General features: G+C 46.2%; 1 protein-coding gene across 1 annotated transcript in view; it reads right to left on the reverse strand.

Annotated features, from left to right (window-relative positions):
• FAH (fumarylacetoacetate hydrolase (fumarylacetoacetase)) overlaps positions 1 to 12,918 on the reverse strand; it is a 34,909-nt gene extending 21,991 nt beyond the window's left edge. The window contains exons 1-6 of the mRNA XM_011983731.1: positions 12,552 to 12,918; positions 7,520 to 7,630; positions 5,832 to 5,953; positions 5,255 to 5,304; positions 3,331 to 3,421; positions 2,225 to 2,304 (exon numbers count right to left, since the gene is read on the reverse strand). Of these exons, the coding sequence (XP_011839121.1) occupies positions 2,225 to 2,304; positions 3,331 to 3,421; positions 5,255 to 5,304; positions 5,832 to 5,953; positions 7,520 to 7,630; positions 12,552 to 12,632 (535 nt within the window). The 5' untranslated portion in view covers positions 12,633 to 12,918. The remainder of the gene's footprint in view (positions 1 to 2,224; positions 2,305 to 3,330; positions 3,422 to 5,254; positions 5,305 to 5,831; positions 5,954 to 7,519; positions 7,631 to 12,551) is intronic.
• Between the last annotated feature and the right edge of the window lie 8,810 nt (positions 12,919 to 21,728).

A 21,728-nucleotide genomic window follows, 5' to 3' on the forward strand; every position in this document is an offset into this window, starting at 1 on the left:
ACAGAGTCTCGCTCTGTCACCCAGGCTGGAGTGCAGTGGCGTGATCTTGGCTCACTGCAACCTCCACCTCCTGGGTTCAAATGATTCTCCTGCCTCAGCCTCCCAACTAGCTGCGACTACTGGCGCCTGCCACCACAGCTGGCTAATTTTTTTTTTTTTTTTTTTGAGACAGAATCTCGCTCTCTTGCCCAGGCTGGAGTGCAATGGCATGATCTCAGCTCACTGCAACCTCCGCCTCCCAGGTTCAAGTGATTCTTCTGCCTCAGTCTCCCAATTAGCTGGGATTACAGGCACCCGCCATCATGCCCAGCTAATTTTTGTACTTTTGTAGAGATGGGGTTTCACCATGTTGGTCAGGCTGGTCTCGAACTCCTGACCTCAGGTGATCCACCCATCTCGGCCTCCCAAAGTGCTGGGATTACAGACGTGAGCCACTATGCCCAGCTGCTAATTTTTGTATTTTTAGTAGAGACAGGGTTTCACCATACTGGCCAGGCTGGTCTCAAACTCCTGACCTTCTGATCCACCCACCTTGGCCTCCCAAAGTTCTGGGATTACAGATGTGAGCCACTGCGCCCAGCCCTACTGGACCATATTTTTGTATCTTTTTATAAAAATGATATTTTACTGTGTAATTATCTTGTATTACCTACTCCAAAAAACTACTGTAAAAGACTGAGGTAGATTTAAACTTATTTACATGGAGATATGTCAATGATGAAGTGAAAAAAAGCAAATTTCAGCATGGCCTCGTTTTGTTAACGAAAGAAATAAAATGCATATGTATGCATGCATATGTGTGGTCATGCATGTGTAACCTGGAGCAAAGTACAGGAGGCAGCACATCCAACTTGTTCAAAGTAGTTGCCCCTGGTGAGTGGCTGAGGAAGAGCTCCCTTTTTTACCCACTTTGGTTCCTTTATTGGATTAAATTATAAAATTCAATTGCATGCAATTACATGGCATGTAATAATGCAAACAATTCAGATGAAAAAAAGGAGTTAGTAATCTCTCCCCATCCAGCCACTCCCCTGAGGAAAGCAATGTTAATCTGCAGTCTGATATTTTTTGCCTTTCTCTATGCTCATACCAGCCTATGGAAATAATGTATGCATAAGTGTGTGTGTGTGCACGTGCACATGCGTGTGTGTGTGTTAAGCTGAAAAACAGCCCTCCAAAAGATATCCAGATCCTAATCCCTGCAGCCTGTGGATATTATTACATGGCAAAAAGGGTTTTGCAGATGTGATTAAGTTAGGGATCTTGAGATAGGGATACTGTCCCTGGTTATTTGAGTGAGCCCTAAATGTAATCACAAGGGTCCTTATAGACAGAGGCAAGGTCAAAGGAGGAAGTAGGAAATGTAACAGTGGAAGCGAGTGGTTGGAGTGATGTGAGGAAGGGGTCAAAAGGCAAGGGATACAGGCAACCTCTAAAGCCGAACAGTCAAGGAAATGGGTTCTCTCCTAGAGCCTCCAGAAGGAACAAGCCCTGCTGACACCTTGGCTTTAGCCAGTGAGACTGATTTTCGACTTCTGGCCTCCAGAACTAGAAGAGAATATATTTATGTTTTAAGCCACCAAGTTTGTGGTGATTTGTTACAGCAGCAACAGAAAACTAATACAATGTGTATGTACATATATATTTTTTGTGCTTTTTTTTATAAAAGTGAAACACACTTTACCTAATTGCCTATAGTTTACCTATTTCACTTAACATAGATCAATGAACATCTCTCTTGATCTAAATCTTTCACTAGCTACAAAACATTTCATATTGTGAATAGACCAATTTTTCAACCATTCCTCCACCGATAAGCATTCAGATTACTTCCAGCTCTGGGCCACTAGAAACTCTGCTAATTAACATCCTTGCTTTTGGATACAACCCACTGGTGCTTTTATTTCTGTAGGATAGATGCATGAAAGTGAGCATTGCAGGTCAAAGAGAAGACATATTTTAAATTGTAAATGTTTTACTTTACATATTTTCTGTAGTGTTTAATTCCAGTAAATATACATTACATTTATAATGAAGACTATGTACAGAAAGTTAAAAAGTCACAGCCGTGGGTCATCTTGCATCAAACATGGCTAGAGAAGGCCTGTTTGCTCTTATTCTGCAGAAGAACATGGGGCAAGGATGGCTGTGGCCCCCACACTTGGTTTCAGACATAGTCAACACTCATTTCCCAGGTCCCGGCTCTCCTCTCACTTCCTGGTACCCGTGCCCTTTGGCCACTGGGATCCTGGCACATAAGTGATAGCCAGCTCTTCTGGGGCTGGGCAGTCCACTGGGTCATCACTGCCAAGGACACTCAGATAGACAAGTTGAAGCTAGCTGGGGACAAATACAGCCTGGAGCCTGTAAAATGCAAGAGTCTCAAATATTTGCCCATCTCGCATGGGAGCCTGGAACCTGGAGTATGGGTTCTGGTCTCAGATTCACCCATGCCTTGTTCTGCAACCTTGGCCTTGTTGCTCAAAATGTCTGGCTTGGAACTGCTCTCTCTCCCTTTCTTTCTTCTTCATCTTGGTTCTAACAGACCCTCCTCTCATGGCATAGCCTACTGGAGACACTCATCCAAGAGAGAGTAAAGCCCCGTCCCTAATCCAGCTCCTGTGTGTGACTGATGGCACCGGAGCCTGGGGTGTATGCCTGTCACTGTGTCCAAGCCCTCTTCAGTTCCAAGGAATCATCTCAACCAGCAGACAACACAGAACAAAGGGCAAGGATCCCAGCTCTGCATCCTCAGCTTGGTCAATGGCCTGATCTGGGGGCTGGGAGACAGGCTGTGGCCCTGTTGTGCTCAGGCAAGTTGATCCTTCTCTGAGCCCATTTTCCCATCTGTAAAATGGGGCTTACAATCATGGCCTTGTGACATCACAGAACTACCATGAGGTTCAAACAAATGAATGAAACAGATCACATGTTGAGGAATATACAGCACTGGGCACATTTGAGGATTCTCATTCATCAGAAAATGTAAGTATGGAGCATGCTAGAGTCTAAGACTTGCCCATAGTACGATAATACACAGCTTATAAATGAAAGACTCCAGAAGGAGCGTAGTGATTCAGGGAATCTAATTCCAACCCCTGCTGTCCAAAGGAGCTTAAGAGACTTGCCCTTCGATCCCACAGCAAGTCCTGAGCCAAGCTGAGCAGGAGACCAGAAGCTGAGACCACTGCTTCCAGAGGTTACAACATCGTAACTGCTTTTCCTCCCCCGTTTACTTTAAGAAGAACTTGGCAGCCCCTGAGACAAACATGCTGCTGGAAATGAAAAGAAAGACTTTGAACTTATGCAAACATTTGGCCCAGAACATACCAATTTGGCATCAATGCATTCTCCTTGTCCCTGAACATGATTCCGACATTGGTAGCATGCTGCCGAGAGGAATAGAAGTCTGTGTAGTCTCCTGCAGAGGAGAGACCCAAGAGATCCCATCAGCAACCCAGATGCCTCAGGAAAGAGAATGCACTGTTCTAAGCACTGGAGCCATGAGTGTGCACACAATACTGTTTACACATCCAGAGCTCAGCCTGCAGCCAGCAGTGACAGCACCAAATGCAATACAAAATATCCTCACTGAAGATTTGTTCTGAGAGCCCTCAGCTGAGAAGCAAATAAGAAATTAGGAGTCCAGACTTTCTGAAACTGACAGTGGAATGTGAACACCAAGTGGCTGACACCACCCCCCTTCTCAGGCTCCCCACTTTTACCACACACAACTGCCATTCCCGAGTTCCCACAGGCTCCCTCACCACGCGTATACTGACTGACTGCTCCTTTGTCCTGTGTGTTCAAATCCTGGCAACTCTTTGAGGCCCCCTCCTCCCTGAGGCCTTCCCTGCTCTCTCTAGCAGGATCTCTTGCCCCTCCAAATCCCCTCCCCTGAATCCTTCTGGGGCAGGCTTTGCTTCCCACTGGTGCTCCAGTTATGTGTGTGCACATCTTTGCTAGACTGTGGACATTCCAGGACAGCCCCAGCCCAGTCCTCATTTTCTTGGACTCTGCCCAAGTGCCAAGGACAAGGGTGTGCACGCTGCAGATGCATATCAGTGCCTGTTGATTATGATGAACTGAACGGGCTGGCCAGCAAGCTGTAGGCATATCTACCATTCGGAGAATTAAAAATCTGAAAGAAAAACCAGTTGGGACAGTCTGCCTGTTTTATCTTCCTAAATGTCTCCTCGTCTCCTCAAAGAAAAAAAAAAAAAGCTGGGTATTCATCAATATCAACAGCCTAGACTAGCAACAGTCATGGTGAAGGGTGAGGAGAGGAAGAAAAGTCCACAGGGCAGGTGGAGCCTTAGCTGCTGCTTCCCATCTTCGGTCCCAATGCACAGAAGTAATAGCTGAGAGATTTTTCAAAAGAATAATTCCATAACAAAAAATAATAATAATAACAAGAAAGAGCACCATCAGTCAACCAAACATGATGAGGAATCCCTGAAAGACATATGGTTTGCACAACAGCTGGTTTGCCAAAAAATAGCACAGTCCCATGAGTGCGTGAGGGTAGGGAGTGAGAGGGGCTGGGAGGAGGCAGGTGACTCAGCCCCTGTCCCCAGTCCCATCCTCCAGTCAGCTTAGCCCAAGCAGCCCAGCAGCAAAGGACTCTCCCCGGACAGCAAGAGCTGTTCCAGAGAGGCAGTGTACCCCAGGGCAGCGTCAACCGGCTCCTCAGCTTACAGGTGCCCGGGTAACCCAGCTGAGGAGGCCTGTGCACAAGGAAGAGGGCTGCGCTTTGGGCCGCAGGCTGAACCAGCCTCTCTCTGCTTCAGGTTGAGAGTTTCAACAGCTCCAACTTCCTGAATGACGCTCCAACCAGACATCCTGCCACGTGCTCAAACTGGGGCCCTTCATAACCCTCTGGCGTCTTTCTTCAAAACTGCTCACAGACTGAGCTCAGAGAACTTGTCCCATAGCCTTTTGGGGAAGGAGAGCAATTTGCTGAATCCTTCTGGGGCAGGCTTGTAGCTGAATCCTTCTGCAGGGAGCCATGTAGCTAGTCATGAACTTGACCAGCCTGCAACTCACTACCTGAGCCAAGATATAGCCTGAGTGAATGCCGGGCTTGGGTGCTGAGAAAGGTCAGTGATGAGGAGGGGGTAACAGCCCCAGAGCCCCTCTATCTCCCCGCCCCCAGCAGGGACCCTGCACCCAGATGCAGAATCAAAGCACCTGGCCAGCCCTCTTGGCCCATGAAGCTGCTCCGTTCTTGCCTTGGTGAAGTGCCTGCACTCACCTATGGTGGCTGGAAGGTGCATCGTGGCAGAAGCCTGGGAGATGAATGCACTGAAACACAGAACCAGGGGCTTCAAAGTCAAGCAGGCAGCAAAGCGCGGTCCCACCCACAGGCTCAGTCCAGACCATCCCCAAGATTATCCACAGTCTCCAGTGGGCACCTCCTGGCTGGCCTGGGGCCAGAGCTATGCTGTACCTTTCACAGCTGAGAGGACATCCACCCACTGAAGCCGTCTCTATATTCTACCCTAGGAAATGGGACACGTGGAAACTCTTTCCTACTCTAGGAACCAGATGAGGGCACAGATGATGCTAATGAGGACCGGCTGAGTAAGACAGAGGGCCAATGGGCCTGGCCTGGCCTAGCTCGGGCAGCTCCAGTCCAGGTACCAAGGCAATCCCAGTCCTCCCAAAGCCCTCCCATCAATATGCAGCTCAGGCAGGGGCTGTATGGGGGCAGGTCTCACTTGACCACACTAAGGCTGCCGAGCTGTGACTCAGAATGGCACTGACCACCACACAGCCCTCATCTCCCCTGCTGCATCTCCTCATCACCTCCATGACCACGTGCTTCTCACCGCTTCCGAAGTTCAGTGTCATCTCTGAGTCTGGCTTGGCTCACAGACAGCAAGTTCTGCAAGAACACTCTCGCCTCCTTCCAGGCAGCCTGACCAAGGCCCATGAAGCTGTTGAGCATAGGCTAAGACCAAAACATGGAGAAAGAAGATTACGCACAGGAAAACCCAGGGAGTATCCCTCCTGCCAATGGGAGGCCAGCCAGCTTGCCTGCCCCTTCTCTCCCATTCACTCAAACTCTCAGGACCTCTGCTCTTAGTTTTGTCATCTATTCATCAAGCTGGAGAAAAGCATATCCTCTCTTGACGTTGCCTCATGCCCTCCTGCACCTGCACACAAGCCCAGGAGCTGCTACCTGGCACAGCAACTGTGCTAAACTTGGCCCAGCCCACAGTTGAAGGTGGCCATGTTCTTCCAGTAGAGGCACACTCCAATCTGCAGAGTAATCACAGCCTAAACTAATTCCTTTCACATCAGTTAAGAAGATGTTTTGGGCTGGGTGTGATGGCTCATGCCTATAATCCCAGCACATTGGGAGGCCGAGTTGGAGGATCACTTGAGCCCAGGAGTTCAAGATCAGCCTGGGCAATATAGTGAGACTTCATCTCTATTTAAAAAAAACATTTCCACTCTGTCACCCAGGCTGGAGTGCACTGATGTGATCTCGGCTCACTGCAACCTCTGCTTCCCAGGTTCAAGCAATTCTCCTGCCTCAGCCTCCTGAGTAGCTGGGATCATAGGCGTGCACCACCACGCCCAGCTAATTTTTGTATTTTTAGTAGAGAGAGGGTTTCACTATGTTGGCCAGGCTGGTCTTGAACTCCTGATCTCAAGTGATCCACCCGCCTCAGCCTCACAAAGTGCTGGGATTACAGGTGTGAGCCACCATGCCCGGTCAAGAGCTTTTCTAATTTAAAAAAAGAAGAGGTTTTGTAGCCAGTGAGGCATAGCAGAAAAAGCCGTTGTAGGTTCTAAGAGTCAGAGTTCCAGCTCCAGCTCTGATACTTTTAGCTGTAGAGCTTGGGAAAACAGTGTCTCATTCCAGAATTTCAGGTCCCCGTCTAGATGCTCAGGCCCCCATAGGAATTCCAATTCCTATGCCAGAGGGTGGTCAGGAGGATTGAAGGAGAGGATGTGTGTGAAGCTCCTGGCACACAAGAGGTACCCATAAATCCCACCCTCCTTCCTGACCCATGCAATGACAAGATGCTATATCAAAGTAGCTGACCATTTACAGGGAAGCAAATTCATGTCCATCCCACGTGAACACGTACTTCAGGCTGACTCCTCCATGGCTGCTTCCACAGAACTGGAGGGCAGGCCTCGTAGCTCCCTCCCTTGGGGGCCCACACAGCCCTTGGACAGGCAGAGGCTCAAACAGCTTGACAAGGAAAGTAACCAGAGTTCCTGAAGAGCTTCACCTCAGAGACAACTGGAAACGACCCAGGACTGCAGACATTGGACTTTTTTCACCTAGGAACTCACCCTGAGGTGAGAAGCCACCGTGAATTATCCCAAGGCCACCTCCTACCAGCTTGTCTGTCTCAAAACAACCCCAACCTTATCCAAGTATAACTTCTGAGACCTCTGATGGCATTACCTTTATCGATAATGGAACGCAAGGAGCATTCTCTTTTTGGCATCTGCAGTGCCACTGAGGTTAGGAACAAGCCGTTTCACAATGTCCTACCTGATTGAAGACATCCTGGTGTTTGGAGAGGACAGGCCCAGTAAAGAGGTGCTTGATGACGCTGAGGTCCAGGATCTGGTCGCCAATGGCCACGCCTATCCTCAGTCTTGGCTAGGAGGAAGATGACATGGTCAGCACCAGAAAAAGTCCCTGACTGGGCTTGGCTCATTTCCTTAGAAAGCCTGCCTATTGAAGAGGCCATGGGTCCCCCTTTAGGTGGCCCTGTGTACAGAGCGGACTGAAGAACCACCTTCTCAGCATCCTGCCCCAGCTCCCTTGTGCCATCTCTGCTTCCAGGACTAAATGGAAAAGAATCTGTGTTCCCTGAATGGGAAATAAATCAAATATCCCTTGGACTAGGGGAAGAGCAGTCAGCCTGGTCCTAGCCACTTAACATGACCAAAGTCCCCTGCAAAGTTCCCTAGGCATTACATAAATGCCTCCAGTGACGAGGAGCTCACCACCTTACCAGGATGTTGGATTATTTTCCAGGTTTAACCTAGGCCTTGGCTCAGGGTAATTCAGTTGTGCAGTGGAGCAGTGAGTGCCCGATGCACAGTGCTGAGGGCCAGGTGGCTTGGATTAATGAGCTCTGTTGTGGCTCAAATGGAGGAGAGCTCAGGTTATAAGGGAGCTGCAGGAAGCCAGACTGCTCAGAACATGCAAGGGAAGTTCCTTTCTGCACCACAAAATCCCAGCATCAGCAAACATGTCTTAAATATTTGTTAAGGCCTGGTCTTTGTCCCCACAACCCTGAGCTTTGCTCGTCAACAAGAACCAGAGGGCATGTTTGCAGACTCAACTTCCTGGTGCTCTGTCCTGAGTCAGGCTTCCAGCTCTCCTGAACCACCAGCTTGGCCATTTCAGTGCCAGCGAGCTTAGTGGTGGGATTATTGGCTGGCCTTATCTCCATCGACTGCTCACTGGGGTGGGCTGAGAAAAGATGGCCATTTCTCCATGCATGTCAGCTCTTGGGACCGGGGTAGAGCAGAGCCACAATCCTCACCTGAGGTCCCAGCAGAGCCTACCCTAGAAGAGGCTGCCCGGAGAGCTTAGCTACCCATTATCAGCCCCGCTGCCAACTCCCTGTGCCTCAGTCTTCCCCTCCTGAAAATGGAAAATCTGCTGCAGTAGGCAAAGAGCTGAACCACCTGGATCCAAGTGGTTTTCCATTCAGGGAATGTGCAGGTCAGACCCGTGGACCACATCTCTGACCCTGGTCCCCACACCCAGCTAAAGGCAAGAAGGAGCCACCACCAGTAAGCAACCTCCAAAATGGGGTCACAAGTGCAGCTGCCTGATGCCTCAAATGCAAACAAAGCATAGAAGCTTCAAACTTGTGCTTCAAACTATGACCTGAGGACCCAGAAAAAGTCTGAGAGAGTGAGTACCCTCTACTTTTAACTTTGGGAGTTATTTTCTTCAGCACAAAACTAGAAGGGGCTCACAAGTCGGATCCAGGATTCCTGGGCTCCAAGTGTGTTCCCTCATTCACCATCTTATCATCTTGGACAAGTCCCTGGTCGTCTCTGGGCCTCAGTTTCCCATATGCAACTTGAGGGAAACAAACCAAGGAGGGAGACTCCATTTGTCTAACTTCAAGAGAAAAATGTGCATTCCCTCTGTTTTAAAACAGTTGGTCATATCTGATATAAAGTTTTCCAAGGGAAAGCATTACCCAACTCCCAGCCTGACATAGAGGGGGAAGTATGGGATTGGTGTGGGCAAAGGATTACCCAGGTGCCGAGGCAAGAGACTGAAGGCACAACTGTAGCTATACTGCTATACAGTTATAATACAAATTAGATATACAGATGATCATGGACAATTATCAATCATTACTATAAACATTATTAATCATTAGCTTTTAATAGTACTTTTTGTTGCATTACTAATATAACCTAGGAATAACCGGTGGGTATAGGGTGAGATACTGAAGGGACATTGTGAGAAGTGACCAAGAAGGCAAGAGGTGAGCCCTCTGTCACACCCGCATAAGGGCCGCTTGAGGACTCCTTGGTCAAGCGGTAACGCCAGTGTCTGGGAAGGCACCCATTACTTAGCAGACCACGAAAGGGAGTCTCCTTTCCTTGGCGGAGTCAGGAAACACTCTGCTCCACCAGTTTCTTGTGGGAGGCCGGATATTATCCAGGCCTGCCCGCAGTCATCTGGAGGCCTAAACCCCTCCCTGTGGTGCTGTGCTTCAATGGTCACACTCCTTGTCCACTTTCATGTTCCTCCCATACTCCTGGTTCCTCTTTGAAGTTCTTAGAAGATAGCCGTAGAGGAAATAGCGAAAGTCTTAAAGTCTTTGATCTTTCTTATAAGTGAATAGAAGAAAACGCTGACGTATGCTGCCTTCCCTCTCTGGCTGTGGCTACCTGAAAGGGAAGGGCCCACTGTCCCATGATCACGTGACTTGCCTGACCTTATCAATCACTTGGACGATTCGCCTCCTTACCCTGCCCCTCTTGTCTTGTATGCAATAAATATCAGTGCACCCAGCCATTCGGGGCCACTACCGGTCTCCGCGTCTTGGTGGTAGTGGTCCCCCGGGTCCAGTTGTTTTCTCTTTATCTCTTTGTCTTGTGTCTTTACTTCTTACAATCTCTCGTTTCCACACACGGGGAGAACACCCGCTAAGCCCCGTAGGGCTGGACCCTACAGATTGGGAGGCTGACAGATGTGGGGATCAACCCCATATCTGTCTCTTACTGGCTGTGAGATCTGGAGCATGATGCTTTGCCTCTCTGGGCCTCAGTTTCCTCATCTGTAGAATGGGGACAATAACTTCACAGTAGTTTTATTGTGAGAATTTGATTAATATCTATAAATCTCTCACCACAAGAACAGACACAGGGTAGACGCTATTCATGCCACAAACATTTAGAAAGCATCTTCTCAGTACCAGCACTACACAAAGGCTGCTGAGGTCCTGGGAACAGTGACTTGGTTCCTTCTCTCCAGAAGCAAAAGGAAACACAGGGTGTGGTGAGAGACAACAAAGGCTGGGCAGCAGCTGGGAGCTCTTTCAGAGAGAGTGCTTAGGAGGTGACATTTAAGCTGAGTCCCAAAGAGTGAGAAGGGGCCAAGCATATAGAGAGCAGAGGGACGAGTATTCCAGGCAGAAGGAACAACATGTGCTAAGGCCCGAAGGCAGGAAGCTGCTCTTAGCATGTCTCAGAGACTCAAAGGCAGCCAGTGTGGCTGGAGAGAGCAGAGGCCAGGAGGCAGTGGCAGGGCCAGACCCCAGGGACTTTAAGAAGGCACCCGGCAAACCAGCTCCACACTACTACAATCTCGTTCTCAGAGGCCACCACCCCTACCTTCACAGAGAGCACCCCATATGCCTTACTAGTCCATGAGCAACCAGAAATGAAAGGAAGGCATCTCCTGTGTCTTTGATCCCAACTCACAGCCCAGGCAGTCTGGACCACAGTTGGGGTTTGTAAGCATTGGCTGAATAAAAAAATGAATAAAGTGATGACTGCGTTCATTGTTATTCCACTCAAATTAGGAAGGGCTGACTGCTGACATGGGGGAAGGGAGGTTTTGCCTTGGCAACTAGTCTTGCCTGGCAAGGCAGCCATCACCGTTGGAATGTCCAGTGCCTGCAGAGAAAGTTTCAGATGAGGCTTGTTCAGCTGGACGGCCAAAGGGCCAACTCTCCACCCCCAGCACTCTATCAGAGGACAGGGGGATGGGGCTCTCTCTCCCAGACATCTGTAGTGGCTGCCCTGCACATGCTGATGTTGAAACAGCAGGACATGGTGTCTGAAAGCCCCTAGCCACACTCTAAGGGACATTAATTCGATTCCCCTGAGAAAGCAAGTCAGAGCACCCTACTGGGGTGTGCCTGCCTCTCACAAATGTTTCTGTCTAATGGATTTGTGCTCCAGGAAAGGTGAGGGAGGACACACCTGCTGAGGGCAAAGTGTTTGAGGACGGCAGAGGAAGGGCTTTGTCTGCAGAAAGGTTGTTGGCCATCACAGGTTAAGGTTTAATGTGCCTCAAATTGTGTCCTCCAGGGGATTTAGTGTCCACTTTCTGTGTCCTTGCAACATCTGGTCAGCCTGGCCAGATATGAAACCACAAGTTGACTCTTCTAGACCAAAGTACTCACTGCAGACAGGCCCATAAAAGGCCAGCCACTTGCCTCCAATGACAAGCCATGGGGGAAGGAGGGAACCCCACTTTCCAGGAAGAAGCCAACTGCCAAGCCCCTCGTTTAGCAAACATTTCCTGATTCTGGGGTTCTATGGCTTACAGAGCTGAATCAGAAGTGTACCTTTAAAGTTGGGAGCAAAAATCTAAGCCAAAAATATCATCAACAAATCCAAGGGAATCTGCTTTTCCAACCTAGGGACCCTCTTATTATCTATTTGCTGATAAACCTCCAGTTTTCAAACACTTATTTCTACCAATCAGACTACACTGACTTAGTCAAAGTTTGTTTCCCTGCCCTCTTTCTTCTGATCAGTGGGGGAATGCCAGGCAGCCCACACCAGGAGCTGAAAGAATTCCAGCAACAGGCAGAGAGAGACACTTGCCATCTTAGATCGCACAGCTCTAAGACAGGACATGCGCGTCCCCCTCTGAGCTGCTACGCATACCGGGTTATCATTTCCTGGGTTCTAGGGTTAGGGGCTATCCAGTGAGATGAACCACCAGCCTCTTGGGCAAGAGAAACACACCGCAACCGCCTCGGAGTAGGCAGCATGCCTGCGTACTGCAGCTTCCGGTAACAGAATCCTGCTTGCTCTGCTTGTCTGGGGGAGTGACACTATTCATTTCATTTTGCATTTAATTCTCAGCAAACCTGAGGACACTGAGGCTGAAAAGTCAAATAATGTGCACAACTAGAAAGTTACGAGGTGGGACTCCAGCCCACAGGCACTCTCACGGAACGGATCTTAAGAGAAAAATGACCCAAGCCTCCATCCCGCCCCTCATTCCACTCCATTCCACTCCATTCCACTGCACTCCACTCCACTCCCTCCCCGCGCCCGGAAGCCGAAGCCCCACTGCTCACGTCGCCTCTGGTGGAGAAGACGCCGTAGGGCAGGTTGTGGATGGGGAAGTCGGAATCCTCGGCCACCGGGATGAAGGACATGCTGACGAGCACCCGGCACGGCTGCGGGCCTAAGGTGGCGTGCGGAAAGTGGGACTGAACTCTGCCGCCGTGGTCAGGCCCGGCCCCGCCCCCCCGGCCCACCCTCACGGCCTGTCCGGGTGGCACAGCAGGGACCCCGGAGGCTCCTGCCTGATTTTGATCTCACCGTAAACAACCCGCCCCCGAACCCTGAACCCTGCCCCTTCCCTACCCTGACCTCCTTGAGCTCCAGGTCCTCCACAGTCCCGCCTTCTCTTCCAGAGCCCCGCCCCTCCCCTGGCCCCGCCCCTGTCCTGATCCCCTCCCCATCCGCGAGTCCACATCGGGGAGATCTGGTTCCAGCCTGCGCTCGTGGCAGCTGGTCCTATCGAGAGCAAACCCTAGCTTAGCAGTTAAGGCTCTGCCCTGCATGACTCCAGCCTCGCTCGCCCCAGCTGCTGCCCTGCTCTTCAGCTCAACAGAACTCTTGTCCGCTTCCGGGAAACAGACACTTTCTCCCCAGGAGCTGCTTCCTGAGCTTCAGAAGAATACCCAGTCGCGTCCTTTCTCCCTGCATACCACGCTGCTCCGTCCAGCTATGACACTTCCACTTGTGTTTCAGAGAACGGAACAGTTACGCCTGTTTGGAAGGCTTCAATTAATGAGAATTAATATTCTAAAAAATATAACTCATCTGTTTCACATGCCGGTAGTAAAATGACGTTGACAAACTGCTCAACCTTGGACAAGTTACTTAAACTTTCTATACCTCAGCTTCCTTCTCTGTATAATGTTGATGATAATAGTTCCTACTTCCCAAAATTAATATGAGAATGGAATGAATTAATATTTGTGAAGCACCTAGAATAATGCCTGGCATACAGAGATTATGTGTGTGTGGAAAGAGAGAAAAGGGAGGAAAGAAGAGGAAAGGAAGGGAGGGGGATAAAGGAAAGGAAAGGAAAGAAAAAAGAGAAATAGGAAAGGAGAGAGAGGGAGAAAGAAAAGGAGGAAGGCAGGAAAGAAGGGAAAGGCAGACTATCTTAGGGTGGGTTCAAGGTGTTAATCTAATCACTCATGTGCAGTCAGCTGCAGTTTTTTGAGACCACGCCACAGCCAGGACACTTGGAACACACCAGAGAGTGTGCTGTTGTGTTATTGTTGGTGTGAATGATTCAGGTACACTTTTAAACAGCCAGGAGGCCGGCTGAAATCTAGAAAAGTAGACGATAGTCTGGGCAAGGGTTCCCTGAAGATTCTTGAGGAATGTGACACGGTGACTGCTGAGTTAGAGAGGCTGCTCTGCATTTCAGCTTAGGGAGAAGAGGCTGGAAGATGGCAGGATAATGTGAGTTAAGTGGGCCTGAAACCAGAAGGCTTGAGAGGAGCAAGTACGGCAAGCAGGGCCCGCTGTTGAGCCCCCCTTCCTAGCCCCTGAGATCACTCTGGTGCCTGTCCACCAGGCATGACCAGTGATCATCACCTAGTAAGGAGCACAGTCTGGGCACAGCCTCTTGGCTCTCATCTCCTGCCCTGAGTGGCTCTGCCAAGGACTCGCTTCAATTCTTTTAAGTCAGCCCTGGGGAAGGAATGAAGGTGGTCTGACTTGTTCTGGTAGGTTCCTGAAAGAGGAAAAGAAGAGGGGAGTATCCCAACTTGGTGGCCTTATAAAGAGGCATTCCAGGCAGCACTTGATACTTGCCTAATTTAAGCTGCTCCTCAGCTGCAAGGCAATGAATTATTTTCACGTTCTGTAGTTGCCCTGCCACTTCCCATTAAAACCACGAGCTTTCTTATTCCATGTACAACTCTGTCAATACCTAGCAAAACACCTGGCACAGAATAGGTGCTCCATAATATATAAGTCATTAATATAAAACTTGACCAAAAGGAAATGAATAGCCAATAAGCCCATACTCCATGCCAGGCCATGGGGATACACCAGCAGCTCACATCTTTAATTCCTTTTTTATGGAGCATGTGTTGTGTGGGGGATGCTAGGCCATGAGCTTCTGCTGAATACACACAAGTTAACAAAAGCCTAAATGATAAGACCCTTGGAGAGAGAAAACCAAAGTCTTTTAGGGAAAGGAGGTGGGGCAGATGTATCTGTGGAAAAGGATGTGGGGATGAGATGGCTGAGGAGGGAGTAAGATTTCATAGTTTTAAAATAGACTTAACCAACCCACTAATTATACATAGTGTCTGAAAACGCCAAAGCTGTTCTCTATTTGGAAAACAGCATTTGAAATAACTTGCAAGTAAGTATACTATTTTTTTTCTTTCTCATTTTCTGGAAGAGAATGTGTTGGCCATGTACATCACAACACTTATTAAGAAAGAATTTTAAAAGAAAGATATTGCCCATAATCCCACCAATGTAGTCTTCATATTTTCATGGTTTTTTCATTCCATTTGTATGCACATGGCTTTTCCATCCTTATAAACTTTACATAGATGCAATTTTTCAGTCTTTCTCTATCTTATTCTCTTGAATATTTTTCCTTGAGGCCCAATAGGCTTCATTATGATCATTGTCATTGGCCAAGGAAGCCTCCGGGGTTCAAGCGATTCTCCTGCCTCAGCCTCCCGAGTAGCTGGGATTACAGGCATGCACCACCACGTCTGTTTAATTTTGTATTTTTAGTAGAGACAGGGTTTCTCCATGTTGGACAGGCTGGTTTCGAACTCCCAACCTCAGGTGATCTGTCTGCCTCGGCCTCCCAAAGTGCTAGAATTATAGGCGTGAGCCACTGCACCTGGCCATATCTTTTCATTTATTTCTGTTTACTTCAATTTCTTTCATTGATGTTTTCTAGTTACCAGTGTACAGGTCCTTCACCTCCTTGGTTAAATTTATTCCCAAGTGTTTTGTTTGGTTAGGGGTTTTTTGGTAGCTATTGTAAGTGAGATTGTTTTCTTAATTTCCAAAAATCCCTTCTGCTGCTTCTATTCATTCCCTGGACCACTGGCAGCCACTTATCTCTTTACTGTCTCTGTAGTCTTGACTTGTCCAGAATGTCATATAATTGGAATCATATAGTATGTAGCTTTTTAGATTGGGTTCTTTCACTTAGCAATATGCATTAAGTTTCTTCTATGTCTTTTCCTGCCCTGAAAGTTCCTTTCTATTATTGTTGAATGCTGTTTCACTGTATAAATGTTCCATAGTTAGTTTGTTCACCTATTGAAGGATATCTTGGTTGCTTCCAATTTTTGGCAATTAAGAATAAAGCTGCTAAAATGTCAGTGTGCAAGTTTTTCTGTGGATGCTTTTGTTTTTTAACCAAGTGTACTTTATTAAATCATTTAAAAAAAATTTTTTTTTTTTATGTTGCCCATAAAAATTTTTTTTTTTTTTTATGTTGCCTCACTATGTTGCCCAGACCAAACTCAAACTCCTGGCCTCAAGTGACTCTCTTGCCTCAGCCTCCTGAGTAGCTGAGGCTGCAGGCCTTTTTTTTTTTTTTTTAATTGCTCTCAGTGTATCTTCTTTGATGAGATATCTGTTCAGATATTTTGCCCATTTTTAGGTTGGATTGTTTTCATACAATTAAGCTTTAAGAGTTTTTTGTATATGTTAAATGAAAGCCCTTTATATGTTTTGCTAATTTTTTCCAAGTCTGTGGCTTATCTTTTAATTTTTTTAACAGCAGCTTCTGCAGAGCAGTTTTTAACTTTAACAGAGTTCAAGTCATCAATTATTTTTCTTTCACAAGTTATGCTTTTAGTGTTTTACTTAAAAAATCGAAACCAAACCCAAGGTTGCCTTGAATTTCTTACATTCTAAGTTTTACGTTTTTGTGTTTTACATTTAGGTCTATGATAAATTTTGAGTTAACTTTTGTGAAAGGTTCAAGGTATCTAGATCCACTTTTTTTTGCATGGAAATGTACAGCTGATCACTACTGCTTGAAAAAGTATTCCTATGAAAAAGACTTTCTCCATGAATTGTCTTCTCTCCTTTGTCAAAGATCAGTTAACTATGATTGTGTTGGTTTATTTCTGGGCTCTCTGATATATTCTGCAAATAGTAGTCTTCATTATGGGAGCTTTATAGTAGGTGTTTAAGTTGGGTGGCATCAGCCTTTTACTTTGTTCTTCAATATTGCATTGGCCATTTTGAGCCTTTGCCCCTCCACATAAACTTTAGAATTACTTTGTTGCTATCCACAAAATAATGTGCTAGGATTTTGACTGAAATCACATTGAACTTTCGGACTAACGTGGGAAGAACTGACAATATTGAGTCTTCCTAGCACTGAAATGAAATAGCTATTTATTGAAATTATCTTTGATTTCCTTGATTAGTTTTGTCATCTTCTTCACATAGATCTTGTCATGTTTTATTAGATTTATACCTAAGCATTCCCTCTTACTGGTGCTAATGTGAATGGTGTTTTTTGTTTGTTTGTTTGCTTGTTGTTTGTTTTGCGAGACGGAGTCTCATTCAGTTGCCAGGCTGGTGTGCAGTGGCGCAATCTCGGCTCACTGCAACCTCCACCTCCTGGATTCAAGTGATTCTCCTGCCACAGCCTCCCAAGTAGCTGGGATTACAGGCGCGTGCCACCACGCCCAGCTGATTTTTTGTATTTTTAGTAGAGACAGGGTTTCACCATCTTGGCCAGGATGGTCTTGATCTCTTGATCTCGTGATCCGCCTGCCTCAGCCTCCCAAAGTACTGGGATTACAGGCGTGAGTCAGTGCACTTGGCGTGAATGGTGTTTTTAATTTTAAATTCAAATTTTTCATTGCTGGTATATAGCAAAGCAATTGGCTTTTGTATTATATATTAACCTTTTTTTGTATTAAACTTTTATCCTACAATCTTACTATAATTGCTTATAAGTTTCAAGAGTCTTTATGTAGATACTTTGATTTCATTCCAGATGTTAACATCTTTCATTGGTTACATTCTGTCTCCCATCTCCACATTCTGACTTTCCATTCTACTGGCCTTCTGAATTAATCTTGATGCTTATGTGTTAATAAAAAGAAGGAAAAATGGCCAGGAAGCCAGTCTCTGAAAAGACACCACAACAAAGTATCCTTTCCTAAATTCCCAATCATATCTGTTTAGATGTTGCAGGGAACAGGCACCCCATATCTGGCCATAAACAAAATCTCTGCAGCACTGTGACATGCTTGTGATGGCTACGATGCCCACGCTGGAGGTTGCTGGTTTACCAGCAAGGAACACCTGGCCCACCCAGGGCAGAAAACTGCCCAAGACGTTCCTAAACCACAAACAACAGCATGAGCGATCTGTGCCTTAAGGACATGTTCCCGCTGCAGAAAACAAGCCAGAGCCTGTCCCTTTGTTTCCCATAAGGAATGCTTTTAGCTAATCTATAATCTATAGATATAATGCTTATCACTGGCTTGCTGTCAATAAATATGTGGGTCAAATTCTGTTCGGGGCTCTCAGCTCTGAAGGCTGTCACCCCCCGATCCCACTCTGCACTCTATTTCTGTGTCTTTGTCTTCATTCCTCTAGCGCTGCTGGGTTAGGGTCTCCATGACCGAGCTGGTCTCGGCAAGTGGTGCCCATACGTGGGGCTCAAACCCGGGTTGAAGGGTCGCCGGAGTGACAGTTGGAGAACGTGGAACTGCACTGAAGGACACCTGAGTACTCTTAAGCAATCCCCGTGGTGAGTCAGAAGGGGGACTCGGAAGCATCAGGGTAACAATGGGACAAGGGTCGACCAAGGCATGAGGCTTATTTGAGTCTGCTTCAGCAGCTCCTCAGAAAAGGAGGTATGAAGGTTAGCACTAACCAATTTATGCAGAGTTTTAGTGCTTTAGAGGAAACTCCATTTCCTGGAGTTTGTTTCAACTGTGGGAAGCATGGTCATACTAAAAAAGAATGTAGAAAAAATCAGCGAGTCAGGCCACCAGATGGGGGAAACAAGAAAACTACTGAGCCTGAAATATGTCCAAAATGTAAAAAAGGAAAACATTGGGCTAATCAATGTCACTCTAAGTTTGATAAAGATGAGAACCCAATTTCAGGAAACACCATGAGGGGCCCGTCCCGGGCTCCATTCCAAATCGGGGCATTTCTGGCTCAGGCCACTCCCTCACCCCTGTACAATGCCTGTCCCCCACCACAGACGGTAGTGCCGCAGTAGATTTATGCTGCACAAAAGCTGTGAGCTTTCCGTCTGGAGAACCCCCACAAAAAGTGCCAACAGGAGTCTGTGGACCCTTTCCAGTGAGGATGGTAGGATTACTTATAGGTAGGTCTAGTTTAAATTTAAAAGGAGTGCAAGTGCATACAGGAGTCATTGATTCAGATTACAATGGGGAAATTCAAATTGCCGTATCTACTTCTGTTCCCTGGAAAGCAGAGCCAGAAGAGCATATAGCACAGCTCCTGATTGTGCCATATGTGGAAATGGGGAAAAGTGAAACTAAATGAACAGGATTTGGCAGTACAAATAAACAAGGCAAAGCAGCATATTGGGTGAATCAAATTACTGATAAACGTCCTACCTGTGAAATAACTATTCAGGGAAAAAAAAAGGTAAACGTTTGGTAGATACAGGAGCGGACATTTCAATCATTTCTCTACAGCACTGGCCGTCTGCATGGCCAATTCAACCTGCTCAATCTAACATAGTTGGAGTTGGTAAAGTCCCTGAGGTATATCAAAGCAGTTATATTTTGCATTGTTAAGGGCCCGATGGACAACCTGGGACTATTCAACCAATTGTAACTTCTGTACCTATAAATTTATGGGGAAGCGATTACAACAATGGGGAGCACAAGCTCTAATTCCTGAGCAATTATACAGCCCTCAAAGTCAAAATATGATGCATGAAATGGGGTTCGTCCCTGGTATGGGACTAGGAAAAAACATGAAAGGTTTGAAGGAACTGCTTCAAGTGGAAAGACAAAGTTCCCACCAAGGGTTAGGATACCATTTTTGATGGTGGTTAAGCCTCCAGAACCTATACCTTTAAAATGGTTAACAGATAAGCCAATTTGGATAGAACAATGGCCACTGAGTAAAGAGAAACTGGAGGCTTTAGAGGACTTAGTTACTGAACAATTAGAAAAAGGACACATAGCTCCAACATTTTCCCCTTGGAATTCTCCAGTTTTTGTAATTAAGAAAAAATCAGGTAAATGGAGAATGTTAACTGACTTAAGGGCCATTAATTCAGTTATGCCACCTATGGGGACATTACAGCCAGGACTGTCTTCTCCTGCTATGATTCCAAAAAACTGGCCTTTAATAGTCATAGATTTAAAAGACTGCTTCTTTACTATCCCCTTAGCTGAGCAAGACTGTGGACAGTTTGCATTTACAATTCCTGTGGTAAACAACCTGCAGCCTGCTAAGTGTTTTCACTGGAAAGTGTTGCCACAAGGCACGTTAAACAGTCCAACAATTTGCCAGACTTATATAGGGCAAGCAATTGAACCTACTCATAAAAATTTTCACAGTGTTACATTATTCATTATATAGATGATATTCTTTGTGCTGCCCCGCTCGAGAAATATTACTCCAATGTTACGATCACTTGCAAAATTCGATTTCTCATGCCAGTTTAATTACAGCTCCTGACAAAATTCAGACTACTACTCCTTACTCCTACTTAGGGACCTTAGTAAATGACACTACAATAGTGCCACAGAAAGTAACTACACGTAGGGACCAATTAAAAACATTAAATGACTTCCAAAAATTACTAGGGGACATTGATTGGATGTGACCTGCTCTAGGTATTCCTACCTATGCCATGAGTAATCTATTTTCTATCCTTAGAGGAGATGCTAGTCTCACTAGCCCTCAGCAATTAACAAAGGAAGCTAAGGCAGAGTTACAGCTGATTGAGAAGCAAGTACATAAAGCTCAAATAAATAGAATAGATCCAGAGAAGACTCCAGATTTGCTAATTTTTCCAACTCAGCATTCACCTACTGGTGTTATTGTCCAACAGCAGGACTTGGTAGAATGGCTTTTTCTTCCACTTACTAATTCACGGACTTTGACTCCTTATTTGGATCAAATCGCTACTATGATAGGAAATGGGAGAACTCAGATTGTTAAATTACAAGGATACGATCCTGGAAAAATTATTGTCCCTCTTACAAAGGCACAAATACAACAGGCCTTTATAAATAGTCTTACTTGGCAAACCCATTTAGCTGATTTCGTGAGTGTTCTTGATAATCACTTTCCGAAAACAAAATTATTTCAATTTTTGAAATTAACTAACTGAATTCTCCCTAAAATAAGTACATTTAAACCAACGGAAGGTGCTGAAAATGTTTTTACAGATGGGTCTAGTAATGGTAAAGCCTCTTCTGCTGGATCAAAAGGTAAAGTTTTTCAGACACCCTATACTTCTGCTCAAAAAGCAGAGCTTGTAGTTGTAATTTAGGTATTGACTGCTTTTGATATGCCTACTAATGTGATTTCTGATTCTTCATATGTAGTTCATTCTACACAGTTAGTTGAAAATGCTCAGCTACGATTCTACACAGATGAGCAACTGATGACTTTATTTCCCCAACTGCAAACACCAGTTACGAGTAGAATGCACCCTTTTTACATCACTCACATTAGGGCTTATACACCTCTTGCAGGACCTTTGACTGCAGGGAATCAAATGGCTGATTGCCTAGTTGCTACTGCAATATCTAATGCTAGACACTTTTTCACAATTTAACCCATGTTAATGCCTCTGGTCTCACACACAGATACAGCATTACCTGAAAAGAAGCTAAAGCTATTATCCAGCGATGCTCAACTTGCCAAATGGTGCATTCCTCATCTTTTACAAGAGGACTTAATCCTCGAGGATTGGAACCTAATTCTCTTTGGCAAATGGATGTCACACACGTTCCCTCGTTTGGGAGGCTAGCTTAGGACCATGTATGTGTGGACACCTTTTCTCACTTTCGGCTACATGCCAATCAGGAGAGTCTTCTGCCTGTGTTAAACATCACCTTTTGCAGTGTTTTGCGGTGACAGGCATTCAGGCTTCTATTAAAACAGATAATGCCCCAGGCTATACTAGCCAAGCTCTAGCTACATTTCTCTCTATATGGAATATTAAACACATTACTGGTATCCCATATAATTCTCAAGGACAAGTCATAGTG

The sequence above is a fragment of the Mandrillus leucophaeus genome, unplaced genomic scaffold, assembly GCF_000951045.1.
Source record: "Mandrillus leucophaeus isolate KB7577 unplaced genomic scaffold, Mleu.le_1.0 Scaffold254, whole genome shotgun sequence".
NCBI lineage: Eukaryota > Metazoa > Chordata > Mammalia > Primates > Cercopithecidae > Mandrillus > Mandrillus leucophaeus.